Below are 19,500 nucleotides of genomic sequence, written 5' to 3'. Positions count from 1 at the left end.
AGGTTGTTGTCAGGATGTTGTCAGGATGTCGTCAGGATGACGTAGGTTGTCGATGTTGCTGACTTCGGTGAATTTCAATGTTGTATTCGCCGGCAGTTGCCTAAAATATCGCCTAATTGGGACAGGCCCATTAGTCCAGTCGCCGGTTTTTCAGCAACCTGCTACAACTATGACAGTAGCCGACAGTTGCAGATAAAATCGCCTAAGTGGGACAGGCCCTTTAGTCGCACTACTTGTTTCCTTCTACCACAAGGTGGCAGGGGAATTTTCTTGACAGCAGTGGAGGCAATAATGATGCAACTGTCCCTCAAGGGTGACAACTCATTTTGTCTTGTTTTACACCATTGCATTATAGTCAAGACCTACCTAGAGATCTTAAGAACTGAAAGTAAGAGGGAAAAAAAAGTAAAATAAAGATTTCTAATTTTACCTTTGCAGCCTCCAGGCCTCCCAGAAGCCTCTTGGACCTCCCTGAGGTACGACTTGGCGTGTTACTTGTATAATTTGAAATCCCACAGGATATTTCAGGGAATGAAGACTTGAGTAGGCTCCTTTCTAAAGGTAACAATAACATGTTGTTTACCAGCCATGTAATACATGAAGTGCAAGTCCATTCATAAAAACAATTTAGCAGGGACAGGGTCCAAGGTAATTTGTACGTGTGGCAATTTTTACAACTCTTCCAATTTTCATTTAATTTCCATTGGCATAGAGTCATAGTCATAGAGTGATACTGCGTGGAAACAGGCACTTTGACTCAACTTGCCCACACCGGCCAACTTGTCCCAGCTACACTAGTCCCGCGTTTTGTCCATATCCCTCCAAGCCTGTCCTATCCATGTACCTGTTGAACTGTTTCTTAAATGTTGGGATAGTCCCAGCCTCAACTACCTCATCTGGAAGCTTGTTCCATACACCCACCACCCTTTGTGTGAAAAGGTTACCTCTCAGATTCCTATTAAATCTTTTTTCCTTCACCTTAAATCTATGTCCTCTGGTTCTCGATTCCCCTACTTTGGTGAAGAGGCCCTGTGTATCTATCCAATCTATTCCTCTCATGATTTGATTCACCTCTATTAGATCACCCCTCATCCTCCTGCACTCCAAGGAATAGAGTCCCAGCCTCCTCAACCTCTCCCTATAGCTCACACCCTCTAGTCCTGGCAACATCCTCATAAATCTTCTCTGTACCCTTTCCAGCTTGACAACATCTTTCCTATAACATGGTGGCCAGAACTGAACACACTATATTTATTTACATCGTGATTAATCCACGTGAGGATATTTAGTTAGTTAATATTCAGTTAGAAAAAATAATAATTGGAGTAATTTCTGTTGCGTCAAGTCAAATTAATTTCTCTCCATGTGAAACCAGTAGGTCAAACTGGTTTTGACCAAAGGTCCCAGTGGGAATGTGATGAAAATACTATAATGCACTGATGACACATGTAAGTTGACTGATAACTTGTGATGATGCGTGCCTTTCCTGCTTCTGGCCGTAGGGAGGAATACCATTGTTGCATAAATAACAATAGTATTGTACAACATGGAAAAGTAACACGTCCAACATTAAGGGCCTGTCCTTCTTCGTCTATTTTTTAGGTGACTAGGCTGTCGCCACGTGGTTGCCGGGGTGTCGCCTGTATGGTCGTGAGGAGTCTCCTCAGACGGTCAAAGAGTCGTAGCGTTTTTCTGGTCGCCATTGGATTTTGAAATGTTCAAAACTTTTTGGCGACAGTCAGCGACCGTGGTCTTGTCGTGGCTCGTCTTCTCCTGATGTAGGTGCTGACGTAGGTTGTCGCCAGGATGACATTGATTGTCACTGGTGCTGACTACAGTGAATTCCATTGTCATTGTCGTCATCCGTCGCCTAAAAAATGGCCTTGAGTGGGACAGGCCCATTACATCAGTCGCTGTTTTTTTGGTGACCTGCTACGACTATGACAGTCGCTGGCAGTCACCTAAAAAATCACCAAGTGGGACAGGCCATTTAGGGTGCAGATTTATGTTACTAGGTTACAGATTTTGGAAGATGTTTCGAGGGTGTGTTTGTTTCCCTAGTCTCTTCAATTCATGAAACAAAACAAGACACAGAAGTGCAATCATTTTTGTCTCTACCTCTCCCTCCTTCTAAACCATCTTTGAATGAACAAGGACGTTTTCAACCTGAGCATCATTTTGACCTGAAACACGCAGATGATATTTGCATTTGGATTTTAAAGGCCAGACGCCAAGCCATTGACTTGCTATCGCTGAAGTATTCTAGAGAATCCAGGCATCATGGCAACTTGAACGCCAAGGACCAAAGAAGACTGCAAAAAGTGGTGGTCTACTGCCCAGGTCATCACGGGTTTTGACCTCACTACCATCGATGGGATTTACAGGAGTCGCTGCCTTAAAAAGGGAGCCAGCATCATCAGAGACCCACACCACCCTGGCCACACACTCATTTCACCCCTGCTGCCATCGGGAAGAAAGTACAGGAGGCTGCAAACTGGGATGCACAGGTTCAGGAACAGCTTCTTCCCTGCAGCCATCAGGCTATTAACCACTACCACCTCAAATAAGCTTTGAACTGCATAGACTTGTTGCTTGGGAACGCTGATTTTGTCTTTATGCACTATTATTGTTTGTCTGTTTTTGTGTATGTGCATGTGTGTATGTATACTATATATATATATATATATATATATATGTGTGTGTGTGTGTGTGTGTGTGTGTGTGTGTGTGTGTGTGTGTGTGTGTGTGTGTGTGTGTGTGTGTGTGTATATCCTGTATATATATATATATATATATATATATATATATCATATATGTGTATGTGTGTGTATATATATATATATATTCACGCACTGAACTTTTTTTCTTGTTTATTATATTGTTTACAGTGTACTATGTTTACATATTGTGTTGTACTGCTGCAAGTAAGAATGTTATTGTTCTATCTGGGACACATGACAATAAAACACTCTTGACTCTTGACTTTTGACTAGTTCTTACACTCAGCATCATGAAAATCCCGATTTATATCCAAATTGCTCTCCAAATACAAAGATTTACGATGAGATCCTGAAAAACACAGACTGCTTCCCATATCTCTTGGCTGAGGAAGCCATTAATGATGAAATGCACAACTGCTTTCAATGGACTAGCACAGCCTTTGATTCACTGAAGATTTAGACCGCAGTCCTTGCACAGAATCCATGGTGTACGGGCAACGGTGAAGCCTGCCCGCCTGTGACCTGGACTGTCTTCAGCAGGATACCCCATTGCACTGGAAAAATGCACATTATCTCCATGTAATTTTCGAACATCTGTGTCCTCACCCGGGCCAGTTAACTGGGCTTTGGGGACCTGGTTACACTCAGTTCGCTGCGGTGTTTGCTTGCCTGTCGCCAGAAACAGACCCTCCATTCTGAGCCCCATCACGAGATGAGAGAGCAAGTGATCAACGCCTTCTTGAAGAAGTGAACCATCACCACCAACTCCTGGGCATTTTGGTCTAAGACTACTCAAGGTAGGGAAGACAAATTTGGGATGGTACTGACACCCTGTTACAAAAGAACACAAAGGCTCTTTCTAAGCAGAGGGAGGAACCCACTCTCACTGGCATCACGGCCAGATGCCGTGCGGTGCTGTCAGTCGGAAAGTTTACTTTAGCTTAGTTTATGGTCAGGTGTACCGAGGTACAGTGAAAAGCTTTAGTTGCGTGCTAACCAGTCAGCGGAAAGGCAATACGTGATTACAATCCAGCTAATAACAGTCTATAGACACATGATAAGGGAATAATGCCTAGTGCAGGGTAAAGCCAGCAAAGTCCAATCAAGGATAGTCTGAGGGTGACCAAAGAGGTAGGTAGCAGTTCAGCACTGCTCTCTGATTGTGATAGGATGATTCAGTTGCTTGATAACAGTTGGGAAGAAACTGTCACTGAATCCGTTTTCACACTTCTATACCTTTTGCCCGATGGGGGAGGGGAGAAGAGGAAGTGGCCAGGGTGAGACTGGTCCTTGATTATGCTGCTGGCCTTGTCGAGGCAGCATGAGGTATAAATGGAGTAAATGGAAGGGAGGTTGGTTTGTGTGATGGTCTGGGCTGCGTCCACAGTTCGCTGCAATTTCTTGCGGGCTTGGTTGGAGTTGTTTCTAAACCAGGCTGTGATGCATCCCGATAAAATGCTTCCTGTGGTGCATCTGTAGAAGTTGGTGAGAGTTGTTGGAGATATTACCTGGAAGCTGTACTTCTTCATTGGTGATGATTTCTCTCTTGCTAACTATGCTCAAACTAATTGCAGAAAAGCTTTAGGGTTAGGGAAAAGCTTTTTAATACCCCCTTGAAATAAAACTAATGCAATAGATCATGGCACAAGGAGACCTGTCTGATTTATGGCATCTAATAAAGTAATTCATTGAGAGAAACATTATCTGAGACATTAGGTAGAGGTGCAATATAAATTAAAAACTCAGTTAAAAATTGGCTCAGAAGAAAACTGGAATTGTTCACTCCATTTCTGGAAAACAAATGGTATTTTTGCTTACCTGTTGTGTCGTCTTTTGTCGACTTTGTTTCTGGTTAAAACAAAGAACATAAATATATTAATGGTGAGCACAGTGCAGCGGCTGCCATTTCATACTTCTAATATTGCTCTGGTGATTTGTAACAGCTGCCACAACATAAATGTACAAGCACAATAAACGGAATGCCAAATCATAAACAGCCCATTATGTTGGACTGAAGATGTCATATACTTAGTTTAATTGATGTCGTCACAAGAAACTGCGACTTTTTCGGCGGCTGCCGGCACCTGTCATAGGTCATTGCAGGTCGCCGAAAATTTTCACCATGTTGAAAATTCAGCAGCGACCAGAGAGACGCTACGATTCTTTGGGCAGCTACTCACGACCATACAGGCGACACCCTGGTGACCATGTGGCGGGGTGAAGCCTGTGTGGTCGTGAGTAGTCACCCAAAGCGTCGTACCTTGTTCTGGTCACCGCTGGATTTTCAACGTTGAAAATTATTGGCGACCCGCTGCCACTGTGATGGGTGCCGGCAGTCGCCGAGAAAGTTGCGTAAGTGGGACAGGCATGTAAGAGAGGTTGGCTTTGATGATCTCAGGTATTTATACCAAGTGATTGTTTTGGGGAGCAGATTAAATGCAGGTGTAACTCCTAATAGCTCAGGGGAGGAGTGTAGAAAGAGTCTCAGGTGCGTGGAGGCACGGCAAGCGTGACACTTCTTCTCGACCCGAAACGTCACCAATTTATTTTCTCCTGAGATGCTGTCTGACCTGCTGAGTAATTCTGGCTTTTTATGTCTATCGTTGGTTTAAACCAGGGCTACAGTTCCTTCCTACATGTAAGCGAATCAAGGATTTGCTCAAAGCCTCCTTGCTAAGTTCAAAGCCTCCCCACTAACTCCTGGGAATTTATGTCCAAGACTGGGGCAGCACGGTGGCGCAGCGGTAGAGTTGCTGCCTTACAGCGTTTGCAGTGCCAGAGACCTGGGTTAGATTCCGACTACGGGTCCTGTACGTATGGAGTTTGTACGTTCTCCCTGTGACCTGCGTGGGTTTTCTCCGAGATCTTCGGTTTCGTCCCACACTCCAAAGGCATACAGGTTTGTAGGTTAATTGGATTGGATTTGTATATTAGTGTGTTTAGGCTTGAGTTAATGTGCGGGGATCGCTGGTCAGAGCAGACACGGTGGGCCGGACCTGTTTCTGCGCTGTATCTCTAAACTAAACTAAACTAAACTAAAATACTCAAGGGAGAGAAGGCATATTTGGGATGGTACTGAGGCCATGTTACAGAAGAACACAAAGGCTCTTTCTAAGCAGAGGAAGGAACCCACCCTCAGTGGCCAGAGGCTGTGTGGTGCTGCATTGGGACAGATACCTGGAAGCCGTAATTCTTCATTGCTGATGATTTCTCTCTTGCTATCTATGCTCAAACTAATTGCAGAAAAGCTTTTTAATGCCACCTGAAATAAAATCAATGCTTTAAATTATGGCACAGGGTGATGTGTCTGATTTCTGGCATTAATAATGTAATTGATTAAGGGGCTGTCCCACTTGGGCGACCTAATTGGTGAGTTTAGAAAAGTTTGAAAAAATGTCATGTTGAAGACCTTCGACTATGTAGAAGACCTCCTTCGACCTCCTTCGACTATGTTAAAGACCAGCTTCAACTAGCTACGACAAACCTCGGGAAAATTGGACACCGAACAGTGGAGAGTGAAGACGATCTCCTTCGATCTCCTTCGACCTCCCTTTGACCTCCATTCGACTTTGATGAACTATCCATGACTACCTTCGACTACCTTCGACTATGCTCGATTACCTACGACTGGCATGCCGACCTACTACGACCTACAACGACTAAACCTACGAGTAAAATAAGTATCGATTTTTTTCCATGGTGACATTTTTTTACGCGCCGGCATTTTTTTAACATATTGAGGCCTCGTTACGCGGAGACCACTCTCGAGCATGAAGGAGAGTTTCAAAGACCTCCTATGACCTCGTGTCGACCATGCTGCGAGTATGAGTCGAAGGCAAACTCGTCAGAACTCGCGGTCGCCCAAGTGGGACAGCCCCTTTAGGGGGAAACATTATCTGAGACTAATTTCCTTGTCCTTGATTCAAGTTAGTTTATTACATTTGCTGCTCACAAAAATGGTCTAAATGCTGGGATATCGAATGCAGCTTGAGGGACCACTTTATGGAGTACCTCAGCTTAGAATGTGAGCAAGCCACAAGCACTCCTGTCAATTTACTTTTCCAGCTAACTCCCACTCTGAGGTTAGTTCCTGGGAAGGCAGGATTCACATATGATGAAAGATTGGGTCGACTGGGCTTGTATTTACTGGAATTTAGAAGGATGAGAGTGGATCTTATGGAAACATTTACAATAATTAAGGGATTGGACAGCTAGGTACAGGACATTTTTACTCAATGTTGGGATTTAGGCGGGGGAGGGCTGGAGAGAGACGGAATTGCAGGGGTTACTTGAAGTTAGAGAAGAAACACTTTTTCTAACTTCAAATAACCCCTGCATTCCCGGTAAAGTTGCAACCTTACAAAGAATGCAGCGCCGGAGACCCGGGTACGATCCTAACTACGGTTGCTATCTGAACGAAGTTTGTACGTTCTCCCCGTGACCTGCGTGGGTTTTCTCCGAGATCTTCCATTTCCTCCCACACTCCAAAGACGTACAGGTTTGTAGTTTAATTGGCTTGGTAAATGTAAAAATTGTCCATAGTGTGTGTAGGATAGTGTTAATGCGCAAGAATCGCTGGTTGGCGCGGACCCGGTGGGCCGAATGGCCTGTTCCCTAAACTAAACCTATTTCCTTTATTACTTAGACAAAAATGCTGGAGAAACTTAGCGGGTGAAGCAGCATCTACAGAGCGAAGGAAATAGGCAACGTTTCAGGTCAAAACCCTTCTTCAACACGAAACGTTGCCTATTTCCTTCGCTCCATAGATTCTGCCTCACCCGCTGAGTTTCTCCAGCATTTTTGTCTTCCATCGATTTTCCAGCATCTGCAGTTCCTTCTTAATCCTTTATCACTGTTACTTTTTTGCATGTTTCATTCATTTGTTCTATATTTCTCTACATCACCATCTATATATCTCATTTCCCTTTCCCCTGGCTCTCAGTCTGAAGAAGGGTCTCGACCCGAAACATCACCCATCCTTTCTCTCCAGAGATGCTGCCTGTCCCGCTGAGTTACTCCAACTTTTTGAATCTATCTTCGGTTTTAACCAGCATCTGCAGTTCCTTCCTGCACTATTAAAACAACCATTGTTTTTGAAATTTCTTTTGTTATTGCGAGTCTGAAACTTTCTAACCCCTAACCCCCTTTTCCTCATTGACCCAACTTCTTTCACAAAACATTTTTCTACAACAGAGGCTTCTTAGGAATTAAACTATTGTATTACGTATAACAGAACTACCTGTATTCAGTAAATCATTGCAAAAATTGTTTAGTTTAATTTATTGTCACGTGTATTGTCACAGTGTATTGTCACAGTGAAAAGCTTTTCGGTACGAGGTGCGGTGAAAATTAATCTGGTTGGTTCCTCTTCAGTTACTTGCTTATTAGCCATGGAAAGTTTTCACTGAACATTTTAATGCAAATGGGAGAACTAACGTCACAATTTAGTAATGTAATGTGGCCCAAAACTTAAAACACTTTCGCATGTAGAAGGGAAATGTGCATAATTGTAGAGGACAATCATTGTATGAAGGCTGGAGATATTGCATTTTATTCCTTAACCTTTGCAAGCAGGCCTTCAAGTTGCAAGGTTAAAGCCACGGAGTGGTCGAAGGAGCTATGAAAACAACGGGCTGATCCCACTTCAGGATTTACTTCAGCATTATCTGTTTTTATTATAGATTGTCAGGACCTGCAGGTTTTTCATTTTTATTTTTAGAGGTTAGAGTGGCTGGGCCTGGATTCATAAAAGCATAAGTGACAGGAGTAGAATTCGGCCCAGCAAGTCTACTCCACCATTCAATCATGGCTGATCTATCTCTTCTTCCTAACCCCATTTTCCTGCCTTCTCCCCATAACCCCTGACACCCGTACTAATCAAGAATCTATCCATTTCTGCCTTAAATATATCCACTGACTTGGCCGCCACAGCTTTCTGTGGCAGCAAATTCCACAGATTCACTACCCTCTGACTAAATAAATTCCTCCTCATCTCCTTCCTAAAAGAACATCCTTTAATTCTGAGTCTAAGGCCTCTAGTCCTAGACTCTCCCACTAGTTCTCCCACTAGATTTTCAGTAGCACAAAAAAATAGGGAGAATATTATTATATAAACCAATAAAATTCTCACAGCATGAGATGGAGTACGGATAGTTTTGATATAATACGTGTTTCCATAATTGCAAGTGTTAGATTAGGGAAAACTACTTGTATTATGCAGGCCGAATTAGCTATCAGACGATTTAGATCAGGTACTTTAGAATCACAAAATTTATAGTGAATATAGTTTGCAAATGACAGTAAGTAAATAAGTAAGTAAGTAAGTACGTTTTATTTATATAGCACGTTTTAAGTCAACTCGCATTGACACCAAAGTGCTTTACATAAATTAAATAATAAGTAAGGTTTGGAGGTCTTGATTTCTAGGATGCTGGTGGTCAATGCAATTCACCCAGGATTTCTGCAGTGTGTCTGCTGAAGTTAGAATTAGTGACAGGGGCAATGGACATTGAATAAATGCAACGTATGGGAAGGAACTGCAGATGCTGGTTTAAACCGAAGATAGGCACAAAACGCAGGAGTAAATCAGCGAGACAGATAGCATCTCTAGAGAGAAGGGATGGGTGACGTTTCAGGTCAAGAAGAAGGTGTGAAGAAGGGTCTCGACCTGAAACGGCACCCTAAATGTCCTTCTTTCCAGAGATGCTGCCAGTCCCCCTGAGTTACTCCAGCGTTTTGTGTCTATCCTTGAATAAGTGCAAAACAGGCCATCCCCATTGCCTAGTTCTCTTCTGTGGCTGATGCCAATGCAGATTTCCATGCTTTTGACAGTCACCCAGCAATTGAAGCAACGGCTAGTCTTCAGATGGTGTTGACAGTTTACTCTTCTGTCAGAGATGGGTGGTCAGAGATGACCATATCCAATGTCTGTGGAGCTCTGGGCACAGCCTAACAACTCAGAGTCAGAATTAAAGCTGTAAAACGGGAGGTATCCTCAGATCTGGCAGCAAAGTGGAGAGAGAAAGAGTTAATGTTTCTGGGCAGTGAACTTTCATCAGAGCAGGGAGGAGACACAAGAGACTGCAGACGCTGGAATCTGGAAGGAAAAAAACGAAATGCTGGAGAAACACAGCGGATCAGACACTGATCTGCTGAGTTAAGGGGCATGTCCCACTTGAACAACCTAATCCACGAGTATAGACCCTAGACAAGTTGAAAAAAATGTCAAGGTTGTGGTGAACTCGCCGAAGTAAAAGACCTCCTACGACCTCCTACGACTATGTCTACGACCTCCTACGATCCCCCCCCCTTGACCTCAGTCTTCCACACCTAAGACCAACTACGACTAGCTACGAGTGGAAAATGGAGAGTTTCACTCAAAGGATCACTGAGACAATGTTTTAACTCTATTTCACATTTCAACTATCGAAAACATTTTGATTTTGTGTGTAGGGACCACTATAAAATTGCAAGAACCAGAGATTAAATGTGAGGTATTTGTAAATACAAGGCTAATTCAATGATGTGCTGAATGTGTCTATGTGAGTAAACAGCCTGGGGAATAAATAGATAGATTGGTAACTACCAATATAGTGGATGCATTAGTGATAATATTTAAAAACTCTTTAGATTTTGGAGTAGTTCCTGAAGATTGGAGGGTAGCTAATGTAACCCCACTTTTTAAAAAGGGAGGGAGAGAGAAAACGGGGAATTACAGACCAGTTAGTCTAACGTCGGTGGTGGGGAAACTGCTAGAATCAGTTATTAAAGATGGGATAACAGCACATTTGGAAAGTGGTGAAATCATTGGACAAAGTCAGCATGGATTTATGAAAGGTAAATCATGTCTGACGAATCTTATAGAATTTTTCGAGGATGTAACTAGTAGAGTGGATAAGGGAGAACCAGTGGATGTGTTATATCTGGACTTTCAGAAGGCTTTTGACAAGGTCCCACATAAGAGATTAGTATACAAACTTAAAGCACACGGTATTGGTGGTTCAGTATTGATGTGGATAGAGAAACACAGAAACATAGAAATTAGGTGCAGGAGTAGGCCATTTGGCCCTTCGAGCCTGCACTGCCATTCAATATGATCATGGCTGATCATCCAACTGAGTATCCCGTACCTGCCTTCTCTCCATACCCTCTGATCCACCTAGCCACAAGGGCCACATCTAACTCCCTCTTAAATATAGCCAATGAACTGGCCTCAACTACCCTCTGTGGCAGAGAGTTCCAGAGAACTGGCTGGCAGACAGGAAGCAAAGGGTAGGAGTAAACGGATCCTTTTCACAATGGCAGGCAGTGACTAGTGGGGTACCGCAAGGCTCAGTGCTGGGACCCCAGCTATTTACGATATATATTAATGATTTGGACGAGGGAATTGAATGCAACATCTCCAAGTTTGCGGATGACACGAAGCTGGGGGGCAGTGTTAGCTGTGTGGAGGATGCTAGGAGGCTGCAAGGTGACTTGGATAGGCTGGGTGAGTGGGCAAATGCATGGCAGATGCAGTATAATGTGGATAAATATGAAGTTATCCACTTTGGTGGCAAAAACAGGAAAGTAGACTATTATCTGAATGGTGGCCGATTAGGAAAGGGGAAATGCAACGAGACCTAGGTGTCATGGTACACCAGTCATTTAAAGTAGGCATGCAGGTGCAGCAGGCAGTGAAGAACGTGAATGGAATGTCAGCATTCATAGCAAAAGGATTTGAGTATAGGAGCAGGGAGGTTCTACTGTAGTTGTACAGGGTCTTGGTGAGACCACACCTGGAGTATTGCGCACAGTTTTGGTCTCCTAATCTGAGGAAAGACATTCTTGCCATAGAGGGAGTACAGAGAAGGTTCACCAGATTGATTCCTGGGATGGCAGGACGTTCATATGAAGAAAGACTGGATAGACTCGGTTTGTACTCGCTAGAATTTAGAAGATTGAGGGGGGATCTTATAGAGACTTACAAAATTCTTAAGGGGTTGGACAGGCTAGATGCAGGAAGATTGTTCTCGATGTTGGGGAAGTCCAGAACAAGGGGTCACAGTTTAAGGATAAGGGGGAAATCTTTTAGGACAGAGATGAGGAAAACATTTTTCACACAGAGAGTGGTGAATCTCTGGAATTCTCTGCCACCGAAGTTAGTTGAGGCCAGTTCATTGGCTATATTTAAGAGGGAGTTAGATGTGGCCCTTGTGGCTAAAGGGATCAGGGGGTATGGAGAGAAGGCAGGTACAGGATACTGAATTGGATGATCAGCCATGATCATATTGAATGGCGGTGCAGGCTCGAAGGGCCGAATGACCTACTACTGCACCTAATTTCTATGCTTCTACCACACTATTATTAATTACTGAGAAATGCAATAATCTTGAAGATTATTTCTTACCGTTACAGTTCTTTTCATCACTTCCATCCAAGCAATCATCTTCGCCATCACATATGGAAATATTTGGAATACATATGTCTGTCTTGCAGTGGTAAGATTCTTTGCATTCTATTGTAACAATAGAGAAAAAGGTATCAAGCTTAAAAGGGCCTGTCCCACGAGCATGCGACTGCATGTGGCAAGCGCAACCTAACGTTGTCGCTTGAGCCGTACTGCCTCGCTGGGCCGGCCCCACTTCGAATGCCAGAGCCGTATGGAGTTGTTCGGAGCTGGTCCCGAAATCGCGCGGGTTTCCGAAAAAATGACACTGTCCAAATATTCCGCACGACAACGGCCTGCCAGCCCGCAGCCGCATTGAGGCCGTACGCACTGCCTCGACGGGCGTGCGAAGTGTCTCAACACCGTACGCAGCATCTTGACACCGTACGCAGCGTCTTGATGCCGTACGCAGCGTCTTGAAGGCGTACGCCTTCGCTCGAACTTCATGTCAACTCGTACGGGATCACTCAACCTCTGCGCGGCCCCAACTTCCGGTTTAGTCGCGCTCGCCGCATGCAGTCGCATGCTTGTAGGACAGGCCCTGTACAGGAATTACTCAACCTCCGTTCGGCCCCCACACGGCCCCTACATGGCCCCCGCACGGTCCCCGCTTCCGGTTTGGTCACGCTTGCCGCATGCAGTCGCATGCTGGTGGGACAGGCCCTGTACGGGGATCACTCGACCTCCACGCGGCCCCCGTTTCCGGTTTGGTCGCATGCTCGTTGGACAGGCCCTTTAGGCAATGGCGGCGCTGTGGTAGAGTTGCTGCCCTAAGGGCCTGTCCCACTTGGCGATTTTTTTCGGCGACTGCCGGCGTCATATCAGAGTCGCCAAAAGATTTTGAACATTTCAAAACCCAGCGGTGACAAAAAAATGTTGCGACACTTGAAAAAACACCGCGCGTCAATACGTCATCACACCGCATCACAGCACGTCACCGCCGCAACACGGTGACCGGATACGTCAGTCAGTGATGCCGGCAGTCATCGAAAAAATTGCCAAGTGGGACAGGCCCTTGACAGCGCTTGCAGCGCCAGAGATCCCACGCGCAAGTGGGACAGGCCCTTCAGGGCGTGGAAGTTAGTGGAGTGGCTATTACTAAGGAGAAGGTGCTTGGGAAATTGAAAGGTCTGTAGGTGGATAAGTCACCTGGACCAAATTGACTGCTCCCCAAGGTTCTGAATGAGGTGGTTTTAGAGATTGTTGAGGCATTAGTAGCGATCTTTCAAGCATCATTGGAGATCTTTCAAGAATCATTACTCCGCTGTTCAAGAAGGGAGTGAAGTAGAAGAGTGGTAACTAAAGGACGGTTAGAGTGATTACAGTGCTTGGTAAGGTTTTAGAGTCCATTATAAAGGATGAGGTTTGTGAGTACTTAAAGGCACATGATAAAATAGGCCGAAGACACCATAGTTTTGTGAAAGGGAGATCTTGCCTTACAAGCCTGTTGGAATTCTTTGAAGAATTAAATAGCAGGACGGACAAAGGATAGTCAGTAGATGTCGTATACCTAGATTTTCAGAAAGCCTTTGATAAGGTGCCACACGTGAGGCTGCTAAGGAAGATGAGAGCCCATGGTATCAAAGGGCAGACACTAGCATGGATAGCTGGTTGGCTGGATGGCAGAAGGCAAAGAGTGGCAATAAAGGGGGATTTTTCCGGTTGGCTGCCAGTGACTAGTGGAGTTCTGCAGGGGTCGGTGCTGGGGCCGCTACTCTTCACGTTGTATGTTGTATATCAGGACTTTCATATGAAGAAAGACTGGATCGACTCGGTTTGTACTCGCTAGAATTTAGATGATCGAGGGGGGATCTTATAGAAAGAAAGTTACAAACTTCTTAATGGGTTGGACAGGCTAGATGCAGGAAGATTATTCCCGATGTTGGGGAAGTCCAGAACAAGGGGTCACAGTTTAAGGATAAGGGGGAAATCTTTTAGGACCGAGATGAGAAAAACATTTTTTACACAGAGAATGGTGAATCTGTGGAATTCTCTGCCACAGAAGGTAGTTGAGGCCAGTTCATTGGCTATATTTAAGAGGGAGTTAGATGCGGCCCTTGTGGCTAAAGGTATCAGGAGGTATGGAGAGAAGGCAGGTACAGGATACTGAGTTGGATGATCAGCCATGATCATATTGAATGGCGGTGCAGGCTCGAAGGGCCGAATGGCCTACTCCTGCACCTATTTTCTATGTTTCTATATTAATGATTTGGACGAGGGGATTGAAGGCTTTGTGGTCAAGTTTGCAGATAATTAGAAGATAGGTAGGGGGCAGGTAGTGTAGAGAAAGCAGGGACTCTGAAGAAGGACTTGGACAGGTTGGGAGAGTGGTCAGAGAAGTGGCAGATGGAATGCAGCATAGCAAAGTGTGGAGTCGTTCATTTTGGTCGTAGGAATAAAGGCGTAGACTATTTTCTAAATGGGGAGAGAATTCAGAAATCAGAGGTGCAAAGGGACTTGGGAGTGCTGGTGCAGGATTCCCAAAATGTTAATTTGCAAGTCGAATCGATAGTAAAGAAGGCAAATGTAATGCTAGCATTTATTTTGAGAGGACTAGAATATAAAACGGGGATGTAATGCTGGGCTTTATAAGGCACTGGTCAAACCACATTTGGAGTATTGTGAGCAGTTTTTTTGCCCCAAGGATGTACCGAGGAGAGGGTCCAGGGGAGGTTTACAAGAATTATCCTAGGAATTATTGGATTAACATATGATGAGAGTTTGTAGGCACTGGGCCTGTACTCGCTGGAGAGTAGAAGGATGAGGGGAGACCTCATTGAAACTTACCAAATAGTGAAAGTCCTTGATAGAGTGAATGTGGAGAGGATGTGTTCACTAGTGAGAGAATCTAGGACCAGAGGTCATAGCTTCAGAGTAAAAGGACATCTTTAGAAAGGAGATGAGGAGGAATTTCTTTAGTCAGAGAGTAGTGAATCTGTGGAATTCATTGCCACAGGAGGCTATGGAGGCCACCAATGGATATTTGTAAGGCGGAGATTGACAAATTCTTGATTAGTACTAATGTCATGGGGTTATGGGGAGAAGACAGGAGAATGGGGTTAGGAGGGAAAGATAGATCAGCCATGATTGGATGGCAGAGTAGACTTGATTGGCTGAATGGCCTATTTCTGCTGCAATAACATGATAGATACAAAATGCTGGAGTAACTCAGCAGGTCAGGCAGCATCAGGCTATCTTTTGGTGAAGGCGATGCTTTCTTTTTTCCAGAGATGCTGCCTGACTCGCTGAGTTACTCCAGCATTTGTGCCTCTCTTCGGTGTAAACCAGCGTCTGCAGTTCATTCCTACGCCTGCAACTTATGAACCTTTCCAAATGCGAGTAAATCCTGCCCCTAAGAATCCCTGACAATGTAAACCATTGTTATTTAAAATGCTAAGGACATGACATATACTTCAAGGTTTGTGTGGAGAATATGTGATGTACAGTAATTTTTTTTGAGTGCTTGTTATTCATACAGTATGTTCATACAACCAGCACCCCTGATTGCCCATAAATATCATATGGTTGAGAGTATACTCCATATGAAAAACTGTTGCAGAATATTAATAACAATACTCCAATGACTATGTTAGTATAAATCAAGGACAAGTACTTATGTTTACCTGTGCAGCACAACTCATCACTCAGGTCCGCACAGTCATCAATGCCATTGCAAACATTCTCAAGAGGAATACACTTGCCATTTACACATTTAAATTCAGTCCCGGTGCAGACCTTATCTGGTAATGAAAAAACAGAAAGCATTTTAGCAAAATATTCAGCCAAACTGGGCGGTACGGTGTCGTAGCGGTAGAGTTGCTGCCTCACAGCACTTACAGCGTCAGAGACCCGGGTTCGATCCCGACCACGGGTGCTGTCTCTGTACTTAGTTTGTACGTTTGACCTGCATGGGATTTCTCTGAGATTGTCGGTCTCCTCCCACACTCCAAAGACGTATGGGTTTGTAGGTTAATCGGCTTGGTATAAGTGTAAATCGTCCCTGGTGTGTGGAGGATCGTGTAAAGGGCCCGTCCCATTTTCCCGACCTAATTCACGACCTCTGCCGAGGTTACCCTTGACTCATACTCGCACATGGTCGTCACGAGGTCGTAGGAGGTCGTAGGAAGTCGTAGGTAGGTCGTGGCAGGCCGTGATGCTAGTCGTAGGTACTCGTGGCATCAAGTAGGTCAGGGCGTTTTTTCTAGCATGATGAAAAATGTCCACGAGTAAAAATGATTGTGAATTAGGTTGTGAAAGTGGGACAGGCCCTTTAACGTGCGGGTATCACTAGTCAGGGGTGGACTTGGTGGGCCGAAGGGCCTGTGTCCACGCTGTATCTCTAAACTAAGACTGCATGATCCAACATCCCGATTGTCGGACTGGGAACAGAGATAGACTGTTACTTTGCACCCTTCTAACTTAATGGGGTCATTGTAACCTGGTGCAAATCACTGTTGTCTATTAATGACATGCATCTACTGTGTTCCATTGAGCTCTTCTGTACATCACAAGCCCACCACAGAAATATTCAGTTTTCCTCTTTTCCTCGCATCCCCAGAAGGAGAATAAAGGAGAAACCATCCCCACTCAAGTGGTCTCCTAATGTTTTCCGTAACAATTCAAGCACAGGTGGTGTTTCGTTTAGTTATGTTTAGATGTACAGCACGGAAACAGGCCCTTCACCAAGCAACGATCCCCGCACATTAACACTGGGGACAATTTTCCATTTTACAGCAAGGCAATTAACCTTCAAACCTGTACGCCTTTGGAGTGTGGGAGGAAACAGAAGATCTCGGAGAAAACCCACGCAGGTCAAGGGGAGAACGTACAAACTCCGTACAGACAGCATCCGTTGTCGGCCTCGAACCTGGGTCCCCGGCGCTGCATGGCAGCAGCTCCACCGCTGCGCCGTGGAGTATAGGTCTTTTAGCAATGACATTTAATGATAAAAATCAGACACCTGGAGGATAATGATAGCATTTCACAGCAGCAAAGTAGCCTTTCTTGCAACCTGCCATTGGAGCTCCAATGTTCTTGAATTGGAAACATTCTGATAAGCTGGTTTCAAACCCCCTGCAGCGTGAATTATTAGCCCAGTTGACCATCTTAAATATTCCTGGAATGTGTACATTTTTTAAGAGGCTCTCTGCTCCCCTGCAAAAAGAGAGAAGAGTTAGGGAGCATGCAAACAGGTTGGCAGGAACCATCACACATCTATTTAGGCTACGTGTAGGAAGGATCTGCAGATGCTGGTTGAAACCGAAGATAGACACAACAAGCTGGAGTAACTCAGCGAGACAGGTAGCCTCTCTGGAGGGTTTTGGGTCGAGATCCGTCTTCTGACTAAAACGTCACCCCATTCCTTCTCTCCAGACATACTGCCTGTCCCGCTGAGTAACTCCAGCTTGTTGTGTCTGTCTTTGATTTACAGTATCCTCTTTCAATTTCCCACAATCATCACAATTCCAACGGATTCTACCATTCGCTTTACATCCTGGCGGAAATTTAGTGGCCAACTAATCTACCAGATCTATTCCCCTCATGATCTTATACACCTACCCGTGGAATTCTTTGCCACAGAAAGCATGCCAAGTCAGTGGACATTTTTAAGGCAGAGATGGATAGATTCTTGGTTAGTACAGGTGTCAGAGGTTATGGGGAGAAGGCAGGGTTATTAGGGAGAGATAGATCAGCCATGATTGAATGGTGTAGATTTAATGGGCTGAATGGCTTAATTCTACTCCTATCACCTATGACCTTATGACCTCTATAAGAACCCCTCATGCTGCATGGTGGTGCTGCCTTCATAGTCATAGAATCATAGAGTGAACAGTGTGGAAACAGGCCCTTCAGTTCAATTTATCCAGACTGGCTAACATGTCCCAGCTACACTAGTCCCACCTGCCCACGTTTGGTTCATATCCCTCCAAACCTGTCCTATCCATGTACCTGTCTAACTGTTTCTTAAAGGATGGGATAGTCCCTACAACGACCTCCTCTGGCAGCTTGTTCCATTCACCCACCACCCTCTGTGTGAAAAGGTTACCCCTCGGAATCCTATTAAATCTTTTTCCCCTTCACCTATGGTCCTCGATTCTCCTACTGTGAGCAAGAGACTCAGTGCATCTACCCGATCTATTCCTCTCATGATTTTATACACCTCCATAAGATCACCCTTCATCCTTCTGCGCTCCAAGGAATAGAGACCCAGCCTGCTCGACCTCTGCCTAAGCTAAGGCCCTGAAATAGCATTAATTAATTAATTAATTTATTTAATTCTTTATTTCGAACAGAATAAAAGAATACAAAGCAAGTGTGAAACAGCATACAAAAACAAACAAAAAAACAAAACAAGAATATTTATGAAGTGTCATAAACAATATTTATAAATAAATGAAATCATATGTGTCCGAAAAGGAGCAGGAAGAAGCCAAAGCTTATTAATTCCCACCCCTTATTCAACTGCTTATAATTATCTTATACGAATTTAGCAGCTATAAACACCCATTCCAATATGTACACCAAATTATTTACATTTGTACACTAATCAAATATTTACAAAGCCATACAAAAAAAAGAGTGAAACAAATAAAAAATAAAAAACCCTCCTGTACTATACAGTATCTCGTAGTCATATATACAACCCATCACTCTATAATCACCCTTCCCAATACAATCAGTATAACAAATATCCCACTCACAATCACCTAACCTCATCCCAATATCCTTTTAACAAAGTGCTTTTGTACATCTTTTCAAACTGAATTATGCTTGTGCTAAGATTTATCTCCTGTTCCAAACCATTCCACAAATTCACTCCACAGATTGCTATGCACAAGAGTTGTTCTAACATTGAGTTTTTTTTTAATTAAGTTCCCCTCTCAAATTATACCCACCCTGTCTTTCCATAAACAGGTTTTGTATATTTCCTGGAAGTAAATTATTTCTTGCTTTGTACATGATTTGTGTAGTCCTAAATTTAACTAGATCAGTGAACTTCAGTGTATGTGACTTTAAGAATAATAAATTGGTATGTTCAAGATATCCAACATTATTGATAATTATTATTGCTCTTTTTTCTAATTATTATTACTCTCTAATTATTTTCTAATTATTATTGCTCTCTTCATAGCAAAAGGATTTGAGTATAGGAGCAGGGAGGTTCTACTGCAGTTGTACAGGGTATTGGTGAGACCACACCTGGAGTATTGCGTACAATTTTGGTCTCCTAATCTGAGGAAAGACATTCTTGCCATAGAGGGAGTGCAGAGAAGGTTCATCTGACAGATTCCTGGGATGTCAGGACTTTCATATGAAGAAAGACTGGATAGACTCGGTTTGTACTCGCTAGAA

General features: G+C 44.0%; 1 protein-coding gene across 6 annotated transcripts in view; it reads right to left on the bottom strand.

Annotated features, from left to right (window-relative positions):
* The window catches only part of cfi (complement factor I), a 100,177-nt gene that overhangs the window by 22,854 nt on the left and 57,823 nt on the right, over positions 1 to 19,500 (bottom strand). For all 6 annotated transcript variants that reach the window (XM_055644483.1, XM_055644492.1, XM_055644502.1 and 3 more), the window contains 5 exons: positions 17,108 to 17,301; positions 15,771 to 15,887; positions 12,109 to 12,216; positions 4,539 to 4,568; positions 431 to 555 (listed from right to left, as the gene is read on the bottom strand). In XM_055644483.1, coding sequence (XP_055500458.1) covers positions 431 to 555; positions 4,539 to 4,568; positions 12,109 to 12,216; positions 15,771 to 15,887; positions 17,108 to 17,301 — 574 coding nt within the window. The remainder of the gene's footprint in view (positions 1 to 430; positions 556 to 4,538; positions 4,569 to 12,108; positions 12,217 to 15,770; positions 15,888 to 17,107; positions 17,302 to 19,500) is intronic.

Source organism: Leucoraja erinacea, chromosome 1 (genome assembly GCF_028641065.1).
Source record: "Leucoraja erinacea ecotype New England chromosome 1, Leri_hhj_1, whole genome shotgun sequence".
In the NCBI taxonomy this organism is placed as follows: Eukaryota; Metazoa; Chordata; class Chondrichthyes; order Rajiformes; family Rajidae; genus Leucoraja; species Leucoraja erinaceus.
The sequence above is the reverse complement of the archived record's forward strand: the minus strand, read 5'-3'. Positions and strand labels throughout refer to the sequence as shown.